The sequence below is a fragment of the Plecotus auritus genome (genome assembly GCF_963455305.1).
Source record: "Plecotus auritus genome assembly, chromosome: 12".
Classification (NCBI taxonomy): domain Eukaryota; kingdom Metazoa; phylum Chordata; class Mammalia; order Chiroptera; family Vespertilionidae; genus Plecotus; species Plecotus auritus.
This window is the reverse complement of record NC_137778.1, coordinates 15,189,245-15,211,875: the sequence shown is the minus strand read 5'-3', so window position 1 is coordinate 15,211,875 and position 22,631 is coordinate 15,189,245. Positions and strand designations below refer to the sequence as shown.

The window sequence follows — 22,631 nt, the reverse complement described above, 5'->3', positions numbered from 1 at the left end:
GCAAAGCTCTGCCTCCTCATTTCAGCTCTCACACTATAAACAAGTATCCTCTTTACAGTCTATTTAGTGCCACGTTTTTCACGTTTTGTGCTTTTTGTTGGTGATTTTTCTGTTTAAAATGGTCCCCAAGGGTAGTGCTGAAGTACTAGCCAATGCTCTTAAGTGCAAGAACTCTGTGAGGTGCCTTATGGAGAAAGTGCATGTGTAGATAAGCTTCCCTCAGGCATGAGTTACAGTGCTATTGGCCATGAACTCAATGTCAGTGAATAGAAAACATATATCAGATAAAGGGTCTTTAAGCCGAAACACATAAAACAAGGTTATGTATTGATTAGGTGACTAAAATGTTGTGACCAGTGAGTGGCTCACCGGGAATAGCCCTGTTTTCCCCTAGGAGCAATGGTTCAGTATTCGCTAATTCAGTGTTGGTAGTAGCTTTACAGAACATAACTAGCACAAATAACAGGAATCACCTATAGTTATACTGAAGGAAAAGGGTGTTCTTCAAATGCATCTGATTTCCTTATTAACCCAAGAGGGGAAAAAGTCTTTCCAAGACATTATGTTGCAGTGTACCCCCATCTTACAAAGGACGCCTCAAGAAGTCAAATTATGGAGTCATTTATTAAAAGCCGGCAGCATACGAGGGAGCCATTCAGCACTCCAAACCTCGAAGCCCCGAACAGCTCGCCACATCTGGCTTATATTGGCAGAATATCACAAAGCTATCGATTACATCTTTGGGTCTGGAATGAGGAACCTGTTTCGTGCAAAGCATTTACAGAAGTGAAATTGAGCAAGTTAGTTATCTAAAGTATCTGTGAATCACTGAATCAACAGAAACACATTATCTGGGGCCACCGGGGCAATTTAGAATAATTGTGCTGTCCAGATTCCGGGACCACTGAGTCAACCGGAATGCATTATCTGTAGCTACTGAGGCAATTTAGGATAATTTAGCTGTCCTGGTTCCCAGAAGAATGTACTTCGATGACCAGTGAGATCACAATCAATGGGATATTCAAACCATCATCAATGGAGTATTGGGATAGCATACATAAGTTCAGAAAATCAAAATAACTTTCTATTGTTTTAGCAAACAAATAAGTACAGAAGCCAAACAGCAGTTTCTACCTGAGATGATTGCTACCATACTTCAATTACTGCTCTCCAAAAAGCATGTAAAAACGGTGGCTGCTCTCTCTCCACTCTGTTCTTGCGCAGTTGTCTTTCTCTTGGAGGGGGCTCTTCACTTAAATATTGTTTTCCAAGAATCATACCGAGTCATATGCCAAAATTGATAAAGATGGACAGACACGACGCACAGGTACATTCGAAAGCGAACTCTGCTGATGTGTCCCTGCAGAATTAATTGCCCAAACCCGTGGTGCCGAGTTCTATGGGAACCCAGAAAAGGGTATTTCCCTACCTTGGGCGTCCACCTTCGGAATCACCCAAGGACATTATAAAAATACGAGAAAAGAAATTTTTTTTCTTCTTACTCTCACACAGTAACCACCCTGTACCCCCTCCCACAGGCCTTAAAGCTGGTCGGCAGTTTCTTTCTTTCTGTTTCTTTAAGGCGGAGGGCGGGTGTTTTTGCCCTCTTCAGAAATGGCTGCCCGAGCTTCATTAGCCCCGCGAAGCTTCCGGAACACAATTCCGGGACTTTCGCGGCGCAATATGGGGACTTGCGAGACTGAACCTCCCAGCGTGCTTTGCAGCCCGGCCGCGAGCCGGTGTCTGGCGATGGGGAGCCCCTGGGGCTTTCGGCCGCCAAACCTCTCGTAGAGGTTGCGGTGGAGCCGGGAGCCTAAGGCCCTGACGGCCATCCGGGGGCGAGATGGAAGCATGGCGCTGTATGAAGAGGGGCTACGGCCGCTGTGTGGTGGGCAGAGGCCGGTCAGTAGGTCTGGGTGGCGCAGGGAGAAGGGAGGGCGGCTGGGGGCGGGGGCAGGCGCGGGCGGCCGGGGTGGGCCGGGCGGGGTGGGAGGGGAAGGAAGGAGGAGGAAGAGGGTCGGGCGGTGGTGCTGCCGGGAGGAGCCTCCGGAGACCCCCAGGGATCCCCAGGGATAGGTAAACCCGCCCGCAGCCGGCGGGCGCTGGGCCACGGGAACCCGAGGACGCGGGCCCAGTCGCGGAGCGCATCGGAGGCCGGCAGGGCTGGTGCCCTCCCGACCAGGCTCGGCTTGGAGCCCGGCCCACTCACCCCGCCCAGCCTCCTTGGCAGCCTGAGCCTCTCCGCGCCCGGCAGGCCGCGCTGCACCGTCCGGAAGCTGACGGTCCCGGGAGGCCGCCTGTCCCCAGAGGTCCCGCGCTCTGACCCAGATGGAGGCGCGCGCCGCACGCACGCGCGCGGTTGGTTTGTTGGTGTGTTAGTGTGTCCCAAACTTGAGTCACTTGTATACCAACATTTACGATGGTTACCGAATTCTCGTTCACACCTGTGTTATTTACTGGATATTTTTTCTTGAAATGGACACACTTGAAAAAGCACTTCGATAAGTGCTGCCCACATTAGCGAAGCCCTGAGCAGTTAATCCGCGAAATCTTGACTTGGATGAACTGATTGGGGGTTTTCTTCATGCACCTTTAAAGTAAATAATTCGATATTAAAAATCAAGAAGTTTAATTGTGTGCCGTATGGGACTGGGTCGTGTCCCACACGTGGGAAGCACAGCACTGTATTAATGATTACATCAGTTACGGGGATTGGGTTTTAACTCCTATAGTCCTGGGACTTGATAACAGTTCAGTCCAACAATGTTTTCTTGAGTACCAGCTGTGTGCCAGGCACTGTGCTAGGCACTTGGGAAGAGCCTGGGATTAAAATGATAATGATTCCCAAAGTTCTGGCTTTGAAGGAGCTCATCGTTTAAAGAGGAAAAAGACATCTCTATCAGGGTGGGGCAAAAGTAGATTTACTGTTGTGAGTACCGAAACACAATTTATTCTTGTATTATTTTTCTTAGGAACAACTGTAAGCCTACTTTTGCCCTACCCTGAAAGTAACTGCAAATATAGAGAATGTTTTTTAGTTACACGTATTATACTTCAATGTGGTCGCTTATTAGGATGGAAAATGTATTGAGCAAGTAATGTTGTCACAAAACATGTTAGTCTGCCCATGTCATGCCTTTAAAGACTTACAATTAAGTTGAATTTAGAGAACAGTTTGAAAATGCATAAACACCATAAATATATAATAAAAATGAAATGTTGTTAATATGAAAAGAACATAACCTATAAAAGTCAAGTAACAGAAGATACACTTGAAGCGAAATTCCTTTGGTAATAGAAGTGGACATTATTGACACTACCTTGGAAATGTACCTTTAACGAATTCTGGAGGGAAGGATAGGAGTCCTCAATCCTAATATTTTGCCAGAATAGTATAGTAAGAAGATGGTGCCCAATAAAGCCTGAGAGTAACATATCTACTCAACATAATGGTAATGCTACTTTGGAGATATTTTGGATGATGGGTTAAATTGGTGAATTCTAGTAAGTAAGCTCTATACTCTTTCATTTCCCTCAAGGAAAAGCATGCTTTAAAGAGAGAGGGAGAGAGAGAGAGAGAGGAGAAAATAAATTATCCACCTACTGATTAGCCAGAGAGATCTTTTTGTGAAGTTGTGATAAGTTTTTGTTTTAGCTATACAAATGTTTGGAAGATATAACTTTGGTATAAAAAAAAAAAAAAACTGTTCAGAAACAGGTTTGGTTTTTACTCCAAACCAAGTTGGAAGAAAGGTTCACTTTAATTGTAGCCAGCTTATGTGTTATTTAATACTTATGTGATTTGAGTATTATGCTTGCTGTGGATTTTATTTGTCCATTGAGTTTTATTAGATGCTAGGAAGCTAAGCTGAATACCAGTTTGATGGTTGATTTAGCTCTCAGTTGACCTGTGGACTTTTTGAAGTGTATGTGTTGTTTTGGAAACCGGTGGCTTCTACATTAAGTGTTTAGAATACCAGCCCTAGTTGTTTAGGAGAGTATTAAGATGCTGCTCTAATAGTTAAATCATGGCTGCTTTTCCCACTTCCTTCACAGATTTAGAAGTCAGATTTTAAATATGAGACCTTGTCTTCCCTCGAGGAAACAGATTTGGGTTTTGTGTACTGTAGCAGAACCTACAGTGGTGCCTCAAGGAGTGTATTTATTTCTTTTAGATACCCCATGTTACCCCATCACCAGAGGAGTCTGGGCAGAGACTGGACTACACCGTGGGAGAATCTGCAAAGGTGTTGCTGGAACAGACATATTTCTAGTTGTATGAGGTGGCCTGGACATTATTCTCGTGCTCCTTACCCCTACTTCAGTAGTAGGCATTTCTCGTTAAATTGGAGACCACCTTGTTTGTTTGAGTCTAGAACTCAGTTTCAGTACTGGAATTGGAGACCTGACAACCTGAGCCAGACATCTTTGCTTCATCTCTCTAGTTCCATCATGAACTCTGAGGGAGATGAGCCTTCATCAAAACGAAGAAAACACCAAGGTAAAGGTGACATTTATCTTGGTGCAGGAATAGACGTAAGCCATAGACTGATTGCAACTTTCATGCCTCATCTTCAAGAAAACCTCCTGCAGGGGTTAGAGGTGTTTGGTTTTTATTTTCTGCCAGTAGTTTTCTGTAAGGAAAAGGAACATAATTTTTTTAAATGCAGTTGTTATTCTTATCTTCAATTAATTGTGTATTTCTGGCAGTAAAAACAGAAGTGACTCTACAAATAGGTAAGGTAGAAAAGAATGGAGGACTAGATTAAAACATTAAGTTTAATTTAAGAATAATTTTTAAATCCAGTGTTTTTGAAACAAAGGTTCTTAGATTTCTTAGAAATTGGTGGATGTATTATTGGAAGTCCACAGATCCATAAAACTAAATTTCAAGTTTTCATTTTTAAGCTAACTTTTTAAAATGATAACTTTTAAAAGTAAGACAAAAGGATTTTCTTAAATAGAAATAATCAAATGCAAGATATTTTCTCACAATAGGATTTTACCTTATGAAATCTGTATTTCTCATCGTGAGGTCTATTGATCTAATCTTGAGAGGCTGTGGAAGTTTTATCTTTTAAAATATCTTAACTTTAAGTAACAGTTTTTTCTAAATATGTTGGTTATTCCTGTTTTTCTCATATTCTTTTTACTCTAAACAATTAACAAGACTCCCTCTGTGCTGCTCTAATAGTTAAATCATGGCTGCTTTTCCCACTTCCTTCACAGATTTAGAAGTCAGATTTTAAATATGAGACCTTGTCTTCCCTCGAGGAAACAGACTTGGATTTTGTGTACTGTAGCAGAACCTACAGTGGTGCCTCACCCTGCCCCCCAAGTAGATAAGTAGAACTTGGAATTGTCTTCCTGACTGAGCTATGGTTTTCCGTGAAGATGATGCCTCTGAAGATAATTGAAAGTAGGCTGTGTAGGTGTTAATGTGTAGAGAGCAGACATAACTTTGTCAAAGGAAGACGTTAACCTGGAAGACAGAGCTAGAAGATTAGTGTCCTTTTAAGGAGAAATTCTACTACACATTTAAGTAGAAATTCTAAGCACTCAGAAGTGAAAATCTATTAACCACAGTTTGAATCAATGAAAGATTTAGAGGCATTAAAATTAGTTTCCTAAGAACAATCCGTAATCTGTAAACCCAGGGCTATATGATATGAGATTGCTTTTCATTGATGTATTCATCGCCTATCGAGGCAGCACGCCTCTCTTGTAAATCTGGTAGCTGTCAGGTGGAGCTGTGCCATGTGCCATAGTGACATAAGCATGGGCTTAGGAACCACTCCCTGCTGTCATTCTGCTCCACCGATTGTGTGAACTTGGACGGATTATTGAATCTTTCTGCTCCTTGGTTTCCTAGTGTAAAGTAATGCTTACTTTCAAAGCCTGTTGACAATGAAATGAGATGTCAAAGTGCCCAGCATATTGTTGGCTTCATAGTAGGTACTCAGAAAATTGTGGTGGTGGTGTCTTCCCTTTAATGGATGGGGAATTACATTTACACACTGATAAACTCGGATTGCAACCTGACTCTCTATGTCCATTCTTCCTAGGTATTGTGAATAAGGAAAATGCTCTTCGTTAAGCCATATTTGTGACTTCCGATATTTCACTAATACCTTTCAATCAAGAGAACAGCATTGCTAACTTGCCTATCACTTTAAAGTGGTATTTGAAGGATTTGTGTGACACAATTAAGACTTTTTAATTAGGCACCCTAAAAACTGATCAGGCCTAGTGCTTACTTTCTTTGATTCATCTGTCTTCTCTGCTGTGATCACCTTGTTCCTCCTGACATGGAAGGTATATAAGCTTTTGTGATATGAATTTATGTTGTGAAGTATATGAAGACCAAAGACTATTTACTCCATCAGTGGTTTTCAAATTGTCTTCCATGGAACTCTAGCATTGAAACACATTTCTGTATGTTTATTCAAAGCAGTGTGGTCAGGATAAATGTATTTACCCCATCACTCCACTCCCAGTATACCAGGCATTGATGTTCATGACCTGAAAAGTAATGCTGAAGGGTTGTACAAGCTCTAGAGGTTGAAAGCCACTGTATTGATGGAATGTTAGGTATTGTGTAATCCAATAAAATAAACGCCTTTGTGCAAGAAAAGGAAGAGATTCTAGGGCTGAGATTTCTTATGTTACTGAATCATGCTTGGAAGTCCATCTCCTAGTTTATTTCTCCAAGGTCTTCCCATTTCTTGTTTTCTCCTTCATTTGAGTTCATATATTCTCTAAAAGTTCCACATTTTTCTTCATGGCTTCCAAGCAGTTAAAGTATGCCCTTTAGTGGTGGGATGAGGGAGACAAGATCAAAGGTGAAAATATAAATGGTGGTCATTTCTAAATCGAGGACTGCCTATAATTGCAAAATCTCATGCTTTTTGATTCTCTTTTCATCACTTTTTCAGGGTACATGATGTCTTTGCAGAATATAAATCATCACACATTCCTGGTTGCTGCATGCTAGGTTCGTCAACCAGCCATTATCATTTACCAGCATTCTGTAACTATGTTACATGTAACTTTTGCTTTGGTATGCATTAAAAAGATTTTTTTTTGTTCATTTTGTTTGCATTGTTCCACTTCAGTTTTAGACACTAAATACTGCTTCTATATATTGTCATTATACACCCTTCATTTGTGTCTAAAGCAGAATTCTGAGATGTGTTCTTTATGGAATTATTGGATGATCTTATCTTACTAATAGGGAATAAAATATGTGAAATGATCTTATTGGAAAGCCAGCTATGACATAAAAATATATTATTATAGTTACAAAGTTGCTAAGTCACTTTTAACCATAAAGAAGTGAGAAACCACACCCCTGTATAGTCTTAGTTTTAGTTACACACACTCTTCATCTCTAGAATGCCTTACTAGATCCTTTTAACCTGTTGTGTACCTCTTGATCAGTCAGTATTTCATTTTACAGCCTTTTAATCAATTTGGTGACAACTTCTGGTTATTCAATGCTATATTGCCATTTTCTATGGGAAAACATTGTGTTCATTGCCTATGGAAAATTTTAAAAGGCAAGAAAATACTTATATACAAGAAAACATATGGCCTGTTTTTTAAATTAATTCTTTATATTTTGTCCAATGTTTTAACAGGCACCATAAAACGGCATTGGGAATATATATCTAACCATAATAAAGAAAATACGAAGATTCTAGGAGACAAAAATGTGGACCCCATCTGTGAAGACAGTGAGAACAAGTTTGACTTTTCAGTGATGTCCTATAATATACTTTCACAAAATTTATTGGAAGATAATTCACACCTCTATAGACACTGCCGGCGACCAGTATTACACTGGAGTTTTAGGTTTCCCAATATTCTGAAAGAAATTAAAAACTTTGATGCAGATGTAAGTACACAATATCTAAATACTTCACACAAGAAAGAGTTGGGTTAAATGGTTCATTTGTAAACTAAATGGTTTTCTCCCTTTTGTTTGGTAAGAAGGGAAGACATTTAAATATAGTGATGGAACAGTTTTTAACAAGATATCATGACTTCCAAAGAGTCATTTGCTAATGGTTGTTGGTATAAATAATCATCTAACTTTTCAAAAAAATCCAAAAATCTTAAGTATTGGTCACTTCTGAGATAGGGTCTAGCAACATATTAAGCATTCAGTAAATATTTACTTTTATTTTAATTGATCCAAAAATTAATCTAAAAAATGACTTTCAGCTCTAGCTGGTTTGGCTCAGTGGATAGAGCGTTGGTCTGCAGACTGAAGGGTCCCAGGTTCGATTCCAGTCAAGGGCATGTACCTTGGTTGCGGGCACATCCCCAGTAGGGGGTGTGCAGGAGGCAGCTGATCGATGTTTCTCTCTCATCGATGTTTCTAACTTTCTATCCCTCTCCCTTCCTGTCTGTAAAAATCAATAAAATATATTTTAAAAAAATTACTTTCAAAGAAATCAGCTCTTAAGAAAGGACAAGAAGGATTTAGTACTAATACATGTGTAAATTCAGGGAAAATATCCTGATGTGTAAATTAAGAATATAGTAAGTTTTGTATAGTAAGAAAGCTTCATGTGATTAAAGGCCAGGGCTTGGGGCACTGGTCAAATTTGGAAACATAACATTAATTTGATCTGTAAATTATAAGAAAATAAAGATTTTGCAACTTTCATCAGGCTTTTAAAATTTTAAAGCCTGTGTTCCTTTTTTTTTTTTTTTTTTTTTTTTAATTCAAAGCCTCTTTTTTCTTCCAAGGTACTTTGTTTGCAAGAAGTTCAAGAAGATCATTATGGAACAGAGATCAGGCCAAGTTTGGAATCGTTGGGTACAATGTAACTTTTATTTTAGCCAAATTTACTTTGGAAGATTGGTATGTTGTTAAAGCATAACTTGCTAACAAAGGAGTGTGGCGTATTTGGGCCAAAAATCTTAATTTTGAAAAATTTAATACCTATTTCAAAAGGCCAGGAAAAGATTGACGTATTTCAAATGAAAACTTTTGTGCTGATATGTAATTTTAATTCAAAGGGAAAGATGTGTAAGAATCTCTTAATAGGTTCCTTTGTAGGAGTTGCTTTGCCCATCACTACTAGACTCAGAATTCTGAGCTTTATGAGATGAGGGACCATTCTTTCTAGATCATTATTATAACACACATATTTACCAGTGCCTGATGGATAGAAACTAAAAGCCTATTTGATGAGTGAACACTTTTAAATTATCTGTTTGACAAATGCTGCCTACTTTGCATTCATTCATTCAGGAAATATTTTTTGAATACCTGCTGTACATCATGCAATGTTTGTTCTAGGCAGTGGGGATAACAGCAGTGAGCAAAATAGATAACAAGTCTCTGCTCTTGTGCAGTGTACATTCTAGTGGAGAAAGGCTGACAATAAGTCAAATAAATGTGTAAACAGTTCATATAGTTTTCTAGAAAAAGCAGGAAAGTGGAATGAATCAGATTTCAATTGTAAACAAATGATCAGAGAAAGTGACATTTGAGTAAAGACTTGAAGGAGGTGAATGAACCAGCCATGCCTAAACCATTCCATACTGAGGAAATAGCAAAGGAAAGGCCCTAAGGTTGTAGTGCCTTAAGGCAGACAAGCAGGCTAGTGTGTGTGGAGTGGAACAAGAAGGGAAGAGTTAGAGCAAAAAGATCAGAGGTACTTGGAGGGTAGGTTATTATAAGTCCCTGCTGTCTTTGTCATGACTGACTTTTACTAGGAAGCAAATGAGAGCCTGATGATACACATTAGCATATTTAAGATTGAAGTCTGCCCATAAAGAGACCTATTAGACCTAGTCCCAAACTTTTTTTACTCCAACACTTATTCCTACATTACTGTTTTGCAAAATACACTTTGGTAAACATTGTTCAAAAATATTAGCTGTGTGTGTATATATATTCTTCCTATATAATAAAAGGCTAATATGCAAATCGGCCAAACGGCGGAATGACCAGTAGCTATGATGCATACTGACCATCAGGGTGCAGACGCTCAACGCAGGAGCTGCCCCCTGGTGGTCAGTGCGCTCCCACAGGGGGAGCGCCGCTCAGCCAGAAGCCAGGCTCACGGCTGATGAGCACAGTGGCGGTGGCCTCTCCCACCTCTGAGGCAGCGCTAAGGATGTCCAACTGATGGCTTAGGCCTGCTCCCCGGCAGTTGGACATTCCCCAAGAGCTCCCGGACTGCAAGAGGGCGCAGGCTGGGCTGTGGGACCCCCCTCCCCCCGCCTGCCCAAGTGCATGAATTTCATGCACTGGGCCTCTAGTATATATATATAAGTCCCTTGTTTTAAATTTTCTTTTTTTTTTTTTTTTAATAGGTTATCACTGTGAGTACAAGATTCGTACAGGAAGGAAACCAGATGGCTGTGCCATTTGCTTCAAACATTCCAAATTTTCGCTTTTATCAGTGAACCCAGTGGAATTCTACCGCCGTGATATTCCTCTGTTGGACAGAGACAATGTTGGATTAGTGTTACTCTTGCAGCCCAAAATTCCAAGTGGTGTCTCTCCTGCAATCTGTGTAGCTAACACACATCTGTTGTATAACCCAAGGCGAGGTGATATTAAGCTGACCCAATTGGCAATGCTTCTGGCAGAGATTTCCAGTGTTGCCCATCAGAAAGATGGCAGCTTCTACCCTATTGTTATGTGTGGGGACTTTAATTCTGTTCCTGGTTCACCGCTCTATAGTTTCATAAAGGACGGAAAATTGAATTATGAAGGACTTGCCATAGGAAAGGTAAGTGCTCACTTCATCATTACTAGGAGGTGGACTTGGCTCTCTGTTCACTGTAATGTGAGGATAGTCATCACAGGCCTGTTTGACCTTGAATGATGCAGTACCCTCACTTTACCAGCCTATGTTGATTTTCCACAACTACTAATAAGTGCTTATATCCACTTGGTTGAATTTCATCTTTTCCATCTATTTGTGGCAACATTCTGCTTTGAGGAATTAGCAGGCTGCAAAAAATCCAAAATGGGCCCTGACCGGTTTGGCTCAGTGGATAAGAGCGTCGGCCTGTGGATTGAAGGGTCGCAGGTTCGATTCCGGTCAAGGGCATGTACCTTAGTTGCGGGCACATCCCCAGTAGGGGGTGTGCAGGAGGCAGCTGATCAATGTTTCTCTCTCATCGATGTTTCTAACTCTCTATCCCTCTCCCTTCCTCTCTGTAAAAAATCAATAAAAATATATCTAAAGAAAAATCCAAAATGGGAGAGAGAAAAAAAGAAACATTGACAAACATGAATACTTCATAAATAAGAAGCTATTCACAAGGTGGCAGAATAGACTTTGGAATGCTGGATGTGAGCAATACAGTTAGCAAAACAGTACTTCAATATTTCTTTATAATTTCCTTTGCATAATGATAAAATTTTAATTCCATAGCTGAGTATCATTTATCCCACTATTTCCATTGTGCTCTCTTTTGCTTGCTTTTGATTCTTTGATCTTCAGTATATTTAACCAAGTAAGTTTTTCACCACTGACTTTAGATAGTTTAAGACTTTATAGGAGTTTATCTCTCTTAGTATTTTCTATAATAGGAACTATATTGCAGGTAGCAAAAAGGAGGGGCAGTATTAGTCTAAAGTGATTGGTCATTTAGGTGGCCAGATTAGAGAAAAATACGTATAAGAAAAGATTGCCATTTCCAAGTAAATAAGTGCTTTCTGAACTGTATTTAAACAAGATTCTATAAGCACAAATAATCACTTAATATAATGAATAAAAAGTAGTATTTATCATTCTTGGATTTCCTTTCATTTAACAAACTTTTCAATACATAAACTATTTAAAATCTATTCTTAAGATACCTGTTGAAATTTTGTTTAGGTATCTGGCCAGGAACAGTCTTCACGGGGACAAAGAATTTTATCTATTCCAATTTGGCCCCCAAACCTAGGTATCTCACAGAACTGTGTATATGAGGTACAGCAGGTACCAAAAGTAGAAAAGACAGGTAAGTGTTTCCAATATATTTTGGCAGTCTTCTTCATAATACTTTCCCTTTGAACATAAAACTAAAATTTTAAATGGATAACATCTCAGGAATAAATATTCATATACTATAAAAACATGTAGTTGTTTGCTTATTCCTTTATTATTCAGAGAGCTCTAAACTTACCTTTTTAAAGTTGAACTTCCCAAATTATCTTTGCATGAATTGCACGTTGCTTTGGAAATGTTTGCATTTTATGTTTGCTAATTTTGGAGATCATCAAAACATGGAACTTTTAGGATGAAATATTTAACTAGGCATTAGATCTAAACTAGATATGTCTTAAATATTGTTCCTAGAATAAAAGGACTGTACCAAGGCAAACTAGAATAAAGCAATATATTGATAGTATTAAAATATGTAATTTTCTTTGTTCTACAGACAGTGATCTGACACAAACACAGCTGGATAAAACAGAAGTCCTAGCGACAGCTGAAAAGTGAGTTCTGGAAAGCAATAGTGGACATTAGCTGACTTTAGTTTAAAAGATAGTTTCTCAAAACTGATTTTTTTAAAAGTGATAAAAAATGAAGATATTCTGTGCTGGTGAAGAATGTTGGCTCTATTAGACTTGCAGGGTTGCCACAAACCTTGTAATTTGAAAAAAAGTGCAACATCTGCGAAGTGCATTAGTGAAGTGCAGTAAAATGAGGAATGCCCGTAAATTGTTTTAGAATGTGTGTTTATTACTAAGTAGAGGCTCTGAATAGAATTAATAAATCACATGCATATGTTAACTGTTGAGCTCCTCCCTGCCCCCATGCTTCACAGCCTTGTTAATGGGTTCTGGTATCACTGCATGAATGCCAAATTGTGATATTGTCTGTTTAAGTAAAGCTGTCCTAATGTCTGGCTTTGTCTGGAAATTAAATGAAGAAGTGCTTTAATAGGAGGAATTATAAATCATGAAAAACTTGATAGATGCTAAACACTTTTTCTTTTTAATTTAGGTTATCTTCACATTTACAGCACCATTTCAGCTTGTCATCTGTTTATTCACATTATTTTCCTGACACTGGAATTCCAGAAGTGACCACCTGTCATTCCCGAAGTGCCATAACCGTGGATTATATTTTCTATTCTGGGGAAAAGAAAGATGTTGCTGGGCAGCCAGGTAAAGAAAGCATGGAATCTTAAGTTCTGCCCAGAGCACAGTAACTGAAACCTCAGGGCTGAAGTTGGCAAAGTTATTAGCTAAACATCTAGATGAAGTTCTAGATTTACAAGTTAAAAATATTTTTTAATTGGTAATATATTTGACAGATTGGTAATGCATTTGAATAATCATTTAATCATCTGAAAAAGATGGAGGCAGTGGAACACCTCAAAGCAAGTTATCTAGGAATTATACCCTCAGCTCTACCCTCCAGCCCAGTCACCTTCTGAGTTCTAGGTCTTTCAATTGCCCTTTGGTTTTACTTGCTGTTATTTACTGTTTTATTGTGCCAGCAACATACATTGTTTGTACTTAAATTGTGTTGCAGCACCCTGCCTTCATTGGAGAGGACCTTGCTTAAACTTCCAACAATAGACAGTTTTGTCATATTGACCTTTTTTTTTCTGGAAAGAGGTCTGTGACTGTGTTTTCAAAAAGCAAAGGTGATAAAACATTTCCTGGTATGAGTCAATGAAAACAAGACTTTATTAACTAAGGATATAACATAAGAAGAAAATGCAGTTTCATATAAGTGGAAGTCAGAAAACACCATTTAGAAAACTGGAAGTCCATAATGTTGGCAGATGTTGTCTTTTCTGATTTTCCCTATTTTCCATTTTTTGGTGCTACTTTTCTTGTCCCCTTTTGTTTGTTTTTTTCTTCCTCTTGAGGATGTTATTAGTAATACTCAAGAGATGGCTTACTGCTCCCCACTAGATCAGCTCCACAAAATATGCTCGTTACTTTGGATTTGTAATAAGGTTCTGGTAGTTGTCATGCCAGAACTGTTCACTAGGTGGCGGAAGTGTGTCATGGACCAACACCGCAAATTTTAACATTTAAGAGCATGTCCACTTTTATTCTTCCTGTTGACCCAATTGGCAATGCTTATAAATTTATTTTCCTCCCTGACCGGTTTGGCTCAGTGGATAGAGCGTCGACCTGCAGACTGAAGGGTCCCAGGTTCGATTCCAGTCAAGGGCATGTACCTTGGTTGCGGGCACATCTCCAGTAGGGGGTGTGCAGGAGGCAACTGATCGATGTTTCTCTCTCATCAATGTTTCTAACTCTCTATCCCTCTCTCTTCCTCTCTGTAAAAAAGCAATAAAATATATTTTTTAAAAAAAATTATTTTCCAGTCACCTTACAAACTTTCTACTTAGCTTTGACTGTGCCTGTCTGGTTTTATACAACTATAGAATGGTTGATGGATAAATTTCTTACGTAGTTGTCAATACCAAATCAGTCTTAACATTCTTATTACATTGATGTTTTCTTCTGGATTATTTTCAGAACTTGAAAAATAATCTTAAATAGAAAAAAAACAAGCATATGAAACTGCTGTGTATTTGAGAAATATAATTAGGTTACACTCAACAAATAATTATATCCCAAAAACTTCTTTTAACAACTTATATTAGTAAAAATTTTTATCATATTTCGAAAACTGTTTCATGTTTTTTTTTGTTTTGTTTTTTTTTAAATATATTTTTATTGATATTTTACAGAGAGGAAGGGAGAGGGATAGAGAGCTAGAAACATCGATGAGGGAGAAACATCGATCAGCTGCCTCCTGCACACCTCCCACTGGGAATGTGCCCGCAACCAAGGTACATGCCCTTGACCGGAATCGAACCCGGGACCCTTCAGTCCGCAGGCCGACGCTCTATCCACTGAGCCAAACCGGTTTCGGCCTGTTTCATGTTTAGACTTCCAGAGGGGTCTCAAGTTCTATATTGTTGTTTAGAAAGAAAAGACTTTGCGTGATTAATTTACAATCTGTTGACACAGTTTCATTAAATATGTGTGTTTCTTTAAACTAGGAACTGAAGTTGCTTTGGTTGGAGGCTTGAAACTTCTAGCTAGACTGTCACTTCTTACAGAACAAGACTTGTGGACTGTTAATGGACTTCCAAATGAAAACAACTCTTCAGATCATCTGCCTTTATTGGCCAAGTTCAGACTTGAACTCTGACTCTGCTTTGATTTTATATATATATATATATGTGTGTGTGTGTGTGTGTGTATATATATATATATATATCTTTCCAATTTATATTCTTTTTCAAAGACTGTAAAGTTGTTCTTAAGAGTTTGCATGTTGTTTATTTTTGCGCCGTGGAGTTTCTGAAGAGGTTATATTAAATGCTTGGAACTGATATCGAAGACACAAGTTTACAATAATTTTCTTTTTTCATAATGAAAGAATATTTTCCTGACAAATGATATCTAAATGCTTTTTATTGTAAAATAATTGTAAATATTTTTATTCTGAATTCTAGTAAAATAGACAGTGACTTTTAAAAATAGTGCATCTTTAGTCCTCTTAATAAAAAATTCCATTTCATGTTTTTGGCAAGTTTTATGGTGAATCCCAAGTGTCTTTTGAGTTCTTGTAAACCACAACTCATTTCCCTTCCAGAAAGCTTTATTTCATTGTAAAGACCATCAGTTTGTTGAGTCCCAATTAGTTCATCTCAGAAATCATTGGGTCATTTTCAAATATCCAACCATTTCAGTGTGTTTTTGAGGGGGCTTGATAATGCTTTTTAAAATTGTACAGATTGTTTAACCCATCTTGTTACTATCCTGGGACATGTAATATATCTACATTTTGTTGGGGTAAAAGGTCCCATAACTAGAGGGATGAAGACTACACAAACCCACTTTTCCATCCTGTAATAGACCATTATAGGAGGCAGATTGGGGTTATGTCTTCATTTCCCTGGCAATTTTTTTTTTCTTTTCTCTATTCAGTTTCGAGAAAAGATCTCTGGGTTAGGGAGAGATTTTATTTTAATGAACTAATACTGTAGACATTTATGAGGAAACTTGTCTTTGGAACAAAGTGGCAGCTATAAGATTATTTTTGTTTTGCCTCAGAAATTTGAGGAAGCCAGCAAAAATCTAATGTGTAAATACCGACTTGGATACTAATATTCTTTAGTAATTTTAACTGTTTGTGTTTTGCTTCTATAATGTGTTTTAATGTGATGTAGCAGTGTGAGATAGTCCTTTTTTATGAAGTGGTTAAGAGCGGGTCTAATCATTAATTCTGCATTTGGCTCTATGTGTTTGAATCAAAAATTTTAAACCATAAAAAGAAAATTTTCTCTTTTTTCAGACATGGTAATCAAAGAATTATGTCTATTTTTACTGAATAATTTTATATTGAATTATACTGAATTATAAAAGTTTTTACAGTGAGTTTTCTTAATATAATGCTTCACTTTACATTAGAAAGCAGTAGTTGCTTTATAGTCTTGGACTTTAAAAGTTTTTGTATTATTTACTGCCATTATTAAAAAAAAATAGATGGAATACCCCAAAAGGCATGTGGGCTATAAGGATCTGGCTAGTAAAAATTGTAATAAGAAAATACTTTTAAATGTTCAACTTTTCACTTTGGGGCTTTTTTATTTATGGTATTAACTATAGTTCTAGGATTTTGAACATTTTCTAGTCACAGTTTTCAGAATATTCTGATCTGTCCTAATTAGCAGATATTATCATCATCAAATAACAGATAGTATAATTATCCCCTTTTAGTATCTGGGAAAGAAAAATGAAAATTCATTGATTACTGCTTTCGTTGTGTGAATTTATTAACAAATAACTTTATCTATAGGTCATTAATGACAGACTAACATCCCTGAAAACCTCTGTGGAAAATGCAGTTTTTCATATCCTGATTAATATATTGTGATTTTAGGCGCTTTTCATGTGCTTCAACTTTTATAGAGTTAATCCATAAAATTGCTTTCTACTTTATCTTATAGAATGAAGTATTAGTTTGTAGGACTGGAGGCCAAAAAGGTCAATGTAACTTTTTCACAAGTTTTTAAAGCTCCACTAAAATTAATTATCCACTTGTCTTTGTTTTCATCAGAAGAGTTGGTGACTCTGTCAGAGCGTACTACTTACCTGCCAAAAGCAATGAAATCTGGCTGTTTGCTGAAACTAAGTCTCCCACAACCTCAAGTGCTATACTACCCAACTTTTCCATGGAAAGGGATGTTGTGGAGTCATGAAATTTTGGTTTGATTATTTGATATCAAGATAATAGGCATATTTGAAAACTTGTCCTTTATGTCTTTTTTTTCTTTTGGAATTTAGCCACAGTCTATTTTTAACCCTTTGCTTTAGTAAAATGTAAGAATCCAGAGAGTATAAGGGGTTGGGGAAACAGACATCAAGTCATTTGCACTTTGTACCTGTAAATTACCTAATAAAGTATTACACTAGCACATCTGTGCCTGAGGGTTTTTTTGTTTGTTTTGTTAATCCTTACCCAAGGATGTTTTTTCCATTGATACTAGAGAGAGAGTGGAAGGGAGGGGGAGACAGATTGAGAGAAACACACCGATTGTAGGCTCCTTGACTAGGGCTGGGGATCAAGCCTACAACCAAGGTATGAGTCCTTAACCAGAATCGAACCCATAGCCCTTCAATCCGAGGGCCGGTGCTGTAACCACTGAGTCAAACTGGCTAGGGCTGTGTCTGAGGTTTTCTTGGTAAGTTATACTAAGCTCTGTAAGCTGGCTTGTTGCCTCTTCTAAACGATTCCATTACCCTTTCCAGCTTTTATTACTTAGGCTGATGCTAAAATATAAGTGAATTAAGATGTGCCAAAATAGAGTGATGTTTAATGTAGAGTTTGAAAACGGTGGAAGAAGTCAAAATAAGAAACTAGTTGACTAGGACAAGTAAGTGGACAAGAAAAAAAATTACATCATGTTACATTTTTAGAAGAAAAACAATCCTTAAGTTTCCAGGATGGTTTTATTAAAGTCTCATGCTGTATAAACATATAAGTGATGAGAAAAACATGAACTTGAAACATGCACTATCTGGCATTCTCTAAAATACATTATACAAGTTGTCATTTACTTAGAAAAATACCCACTAAAACAATCACAGTTTTCCTTAAAGATTTAAAAAAAATGTATTGGCCAGAACAAAGTCCAAGAGAATAAACAAGATTCTGAATTGTATGTCAAAAAAACTGTACAAGGTTGTACATAAAACTAGGTTACAAAAGCCTTGGGTATAGTAAGAATACTGAATTAAGATTTCCAAAGTTCTATTTACCAATATCTATTAATAAAATCCTTATGAAATAATTGACTTAGAAAAAGTGAAATGCTCATGATTTCAGAGTGTATAGAAAATACTAAATATCACTTTTTGAAGTAAAGTGTACTCAAAACAGCACATGTAGTCTAAAATCAAGATTCCTGTCATTCATTTAAACTTTGCATTTATTGCCACAGTGGCTTACGCATAACAATTCTCTTACATAAATAACTTTTTCAAAACTAGATTTCAAATCATCTCCGTTTCATTTTTGATCTTTTTGAATTGTAGCCGGTTTCAAAATCAATTTTTTTTTGGGGGGGGGATCATATCATGATTTTTTTGTTTGTTTTGACTTAAATTACAGCACTAGACTTTATACGTTTGGTTTCTTTCTCACATCTTTTAGAAATTAACATTCCATAGGCATTAAATATAGAATGACAACTAAAACATCTTCCATGAATTTTCATGTTTCTGTGACTAACTCTTGCTTTGGGGAAATGATTAAAATCAAGTAGTATGGAAGAAATTGTTACTTAATTGAATCATCAAGTCAATTGGCAGTTTTAAAGTTTATCCATTAGCATATTAGAAACAGTTTATATCCCTACTTTCCTCTTTTTTGTAGGAAACAAGAGGCTGTGTAGCTATGGACTTTTTGTATTTTAGTTGGGACAATACTTAGGTAATGCTTGGGAAATCCTATTCCAAGCTCTTAGAATGATTGCAATGTTATAAGTAGTCTTAATATATAATAAAGTTGCAGATTGATAGTATCGTTTTTGGAATGAGAATGAAATGATTTACTGAGTACTCTAAATGCACGTGGCCATGGGTTGCAAATGAGTTTGCCTTGGGAAGATATACAAAGATAACATTTTAAACTCTGCTGACCGATAATACTATTCTTAAAGCCATTAAGTTCAGAATTGTTAACTTAATGCTATTCTTTATTTTAATTGAGATGTATACCTACTTGCTCCTGTTTATGTAAAGACATTAGACTTCCTTCTTTTCCTAGAAAACAATACTTTCCAGTAATAACATTGACTTTGAGGGTAAAATGAGTTCATGTGCAGATGGCTAGAGAATGAAGTCCTTTTGCTCTCCATGTCACCCTCAGAGGTCAAGAATCTGAGCAGATTCTTACCTTTTTTTATCCCTTCCTAAAATCACCTCATCAAGGAAAGCCAGAGGGGAGCCCTGAGACTGAATAACACTTTTGCTGACGAGCGGACTTCACTTAACTCCGCCTTTTGGTCTCATGAGTTGGCGTGGTTACGAAGATAAAACAAATGAAACAGAAGCTGTACGCTTGATATTGGTAACATATAGACTTGGGATGCTATTGGAGTTATGCTGTATGATCTGCAGCCATAAGTCACTGTAACTACCATGTGCATGCCAGATAGTCATACTGTGCTTCATGGACCAAGTCACGCTTTCAGGTGTAATGTGGGACCTGAAGACGTTTCCATTTTTAAAAAAGGTTCCGGGCTTCTCTAATTCATTGCATTTTTCCAACACCAGTTCCTAAATGTCATGAGGTCGTACTAAAAAGCGAGGTACTGGAAAATAATCCCATCACACCCCATTTGGTCTTAATATAAGACATCAGAACAGGTCTCTCACAACAGTGAGTCCTTCAGAATCAAGGCCCCGCTCAGAATTTAAGGATCAGATGAAATGTGAGCAGAAAGATGATCTGTTTCTGGAGACCTGCTGTTTCATGCCTGGCTTCTTTACCTTGCTGAGTTTTGTTATTAGAGGTAATTGCCATACTGCTAAATTTTCCCAGTACTGCGTGATCGCTTCTACTTTTGTAGAGTCTGCAAAGTTTAAATGTTAGTGACAGAACATAGACTAGTTCTCACTGTGCTGTGTTTGTTTTGTTTTGAAAGAACAAAAGCTGCTGTCAGTGAATGCTTTGAGAAAGAAGTGACTCCAAGATCCTAAAAATGGTTTCCCGTATTGCCAGAAGAATTTCAGTGCTTTTTAGCAAAACACCTGCATATTATACCTTAAATCTCATCACATGTATGCACCAGGAAAGAATTCCAAACTTTGTGGCGGTCCCCTTGGGAAATATTGGGGAACCCATACAAATAGAATATATAAAAAACAAAACACCATTAAGCTTGCATATCTGATGTCAAAATGCTGAGGTAATATTGACAGCTTAAAAAAACACCCACCAATCTTTGCCTCTGTTATTGCTGCAAAAAACATTAATACTGATTGAGTTACCTTACTATATCAAAAGTGGGAGGGAGGATTTCAGAAACATTTACTTGGTGAGGGATAATGGTGAAAGCAAGTAAAAGAATGCGGGTAAATGGAAAAATATAGAACTACAGTGATAGTAGTATCCTTTCCATCTGGAGTGAGGGGGACAGTCCAACCCCAGTGGGGTTTATGACTTTAGCCTTTTCATGGTTGCCCCTTTGTGAATTTTTTTAGGTTGTTACCACCCACTCAGATTCTATTTCCAAGTGAATCCTTAAAAATAAAATCCACAGGTTCTTAATAAATAGTTGCAGTTCCTCCTGAAGATGCTGGGTAAAGTGCAGAGAGAAGCACCACAGAAGGCCTCTGGCCGGCTGGTATGGCTTGCCTAAATCCGAATCTGATAGCCCACTTCGTTCAGAGTGCTGAGGTCAGCCACCTTCTTCTCAGGCAGAGCAGGCCTAAGGGTAAAAGACAGGTGGAGGGGCAAAGGGATGGGATGGAGAAAGAACATGTTTAGTATTTTCAGGGGCCGCTTCTACTCCGTTTTCCTAACCCTGCGATATTTGTCGCCACCCCACCCCACCCCAGCAGCCTCAGCTCCCAACTCTACCTCTTGTTCTTGTCCACCTTTTATAGGTTTTAAGGAACATTTTAACAGGCTTTCAATCTAGAGTTAAAAAAGATGTACGGGTTGCTAAATGAGTTTGTTCATCTTTAAGCCTGAAAATTCGGTCACATTCTAACTTGTGAACCTCACAAGGGTCTAAAGAATTGCATTTACTACAGAAGGACTAAAAATTGGAGCCAGAGTCTCCTCAAAACCTTGGCTTCCTGGTGTCCGTGCCCTGGGGGAAGCCAGCAGCTGCAAGAGGTCTCAGGTGACTTGGTCTCAAGGAGAGATGCTGTTATCTGTGAGAGAGGGTTACAACTCCAGACTTGAATGTATATAATCAGGTGAACCTTTGAGAATACATCTGAAAAAGCATGTCACACTGCGAAGTCATTCAGGGGCAAAACATCTTTCTTCCCTAAAGACATTCTCTAAGGTACTTTCCCACAGACAACTACACCAAAGCATTTATGTGTCTTCCCCTCCTCGGTGTACCCCACTTTTAGAAAATTCAGTAATCAAAAATTCACTTTCTCAAAGATTATTATGCTTGAAGTGCTCATAGCTAATCTTTGCTTGCTTAGAGCAATTAAAATAGGATTTCCACACTACCTCTCCCAATACGGTGACTGTGTAAGTATATATTTCTTACCCGGATATAAATTACACTTGTTTTTAGCGGATGGTTTTATGGCAGAGCCTGTCAGTTGCCCCTCAACATCCACTCTTCTCCTTCTTCCCCAAGAAAGACACCCCTGTTTCTAGCTGGGCACAGAGCTGCCCAGAATACACACCATCTTTCCCAGCCTCCCCGACACTGGGCGTAGCCTTGGACTAAGTAGACAGGTGGAGTGGCCGTCAGTTACCTGGACACCTGTTCAAAGGACACCTGGCATGTGCCCTTCACCTTCTTCCCCTTCCCTGTCTTTCTTGGGGAAGTGACAGCTGGGCTGGGCCCTCCAGGAGGCTCTCTGAAGAGGCAGAGAGTAGTAAGAGGCCCCCCCCCCCACCACCACCCAGTTGAGCTTCGTTCACATATGGTGAATCATGGTTAAGTCACAGCTTCAAGCTAACCTTCCCCACGGCCAGGGGAAGGTTATCCTAACTGGTCCCATTTCCCTCCATTAACTCATGAATACAAGGCTAATTCAGACACATGCTAGGAACAGTGAGTGCTGGGTAGGCCTGAAGGTTAGTATTTAGGGTAAGGAGAACCTGTCTCTAGCAAGTTCTCTACAATTCCACTCAGGGCAAGCTGCCACACCCTAAATGGAGTCCAGAGACTGACTTCTAAGAGGCAGTCTCTTCCCTGGAACCCCATGCAGGACCTAGGCGCTGGTGGCTCGTTAGCTCTCCGGTTGTCTCTGAAAATGAAGCAGTTCCTTGTGTTTAACAAGACAATCCCTGTCCCATGGCCCTGGCAGCATCCACCAATGAGCTCCCCCAGGTTCTGACCCTTTCTTCCGGCCTGGGACCTTCCTCCACACCAAGTCACGCCTCTTTTGAAACTCTCCATGTGCTGCCCTTCCTATATAA

The 22,631-nt window shown here is 38.5% G+C and overlaps 2 protein-coding genes across 6 annotated transcripts in view; one reads left to right on the top strand and one right to left on the bottom strand.

The window, feature by feature from the left end:
- Positions 1-1,673: 1,673 nt before the first annotated feature.
- Positions 1,674-17,424, top strand: ANGEL2 (angel homolog 2). Of its 4 annotated transcripts, none has more exons than XM_080647936.1 (9): positions 1,674-1,902; positions 4,176-4,501; positions 7,641-7,897; positions 8,758-8,827; positions 10,336-10,757; positions 11,856-11,982; positions 12,403-12,460; positions 12,972-13,135; positions 15,001-17,424. In XM_080647936.1, exons 1-9 carry the CDS (start codon positions 1,844-1,846, stop codon positions 15,150-15,152), a joined length of 1,635 nt encoding a protein of 544 aa, XP_080504062.1. In that variant the 5' UTR covers positions 1,674-1,843; the 3' UTR covers positions 15,153-17,424. The 4 variants fall into 4 exon arrangements, with proteins under 4 accessions (XP_080504062.1, XP_080504065.1, XP_080504063.1 ...); XM_080647937.1 differs by lacking the exon at positions 4,176-4,501 and adding an exon at positions 6,066-6,315 and having other exon boundaries at positions 1,778-1,902; XM_080647939.1 differs by lacking the exon at positions 4,176-4,501 and having other exon boundaries at positions 1,763-1,902.
- Positions 17,425-18,204: 780 nt separating this feature from the next.
- VASH2 (vasohibin 2) overlaps positions 18,205-22,631 on the bottom strand; it is a gene marked incomplete at both ends in the record, with an annotated part of 38,959 nt that continues 34,532 nt past the window's right edge. Inside the window, one exon of one of the 2 annotated variants that reach the window (XM_080647941.1) lies at positions 18,205-20,943. In XM_080647941.1, the coding sequence (XP_080504067.1) occupies positions 20,871-20,943 (73 nt within the window). The remainder of the gene's footprint in view (positions 20,944-22,631) is intronic. The other variant, XM_080647942.1, reaches the window with a different exon arrangement.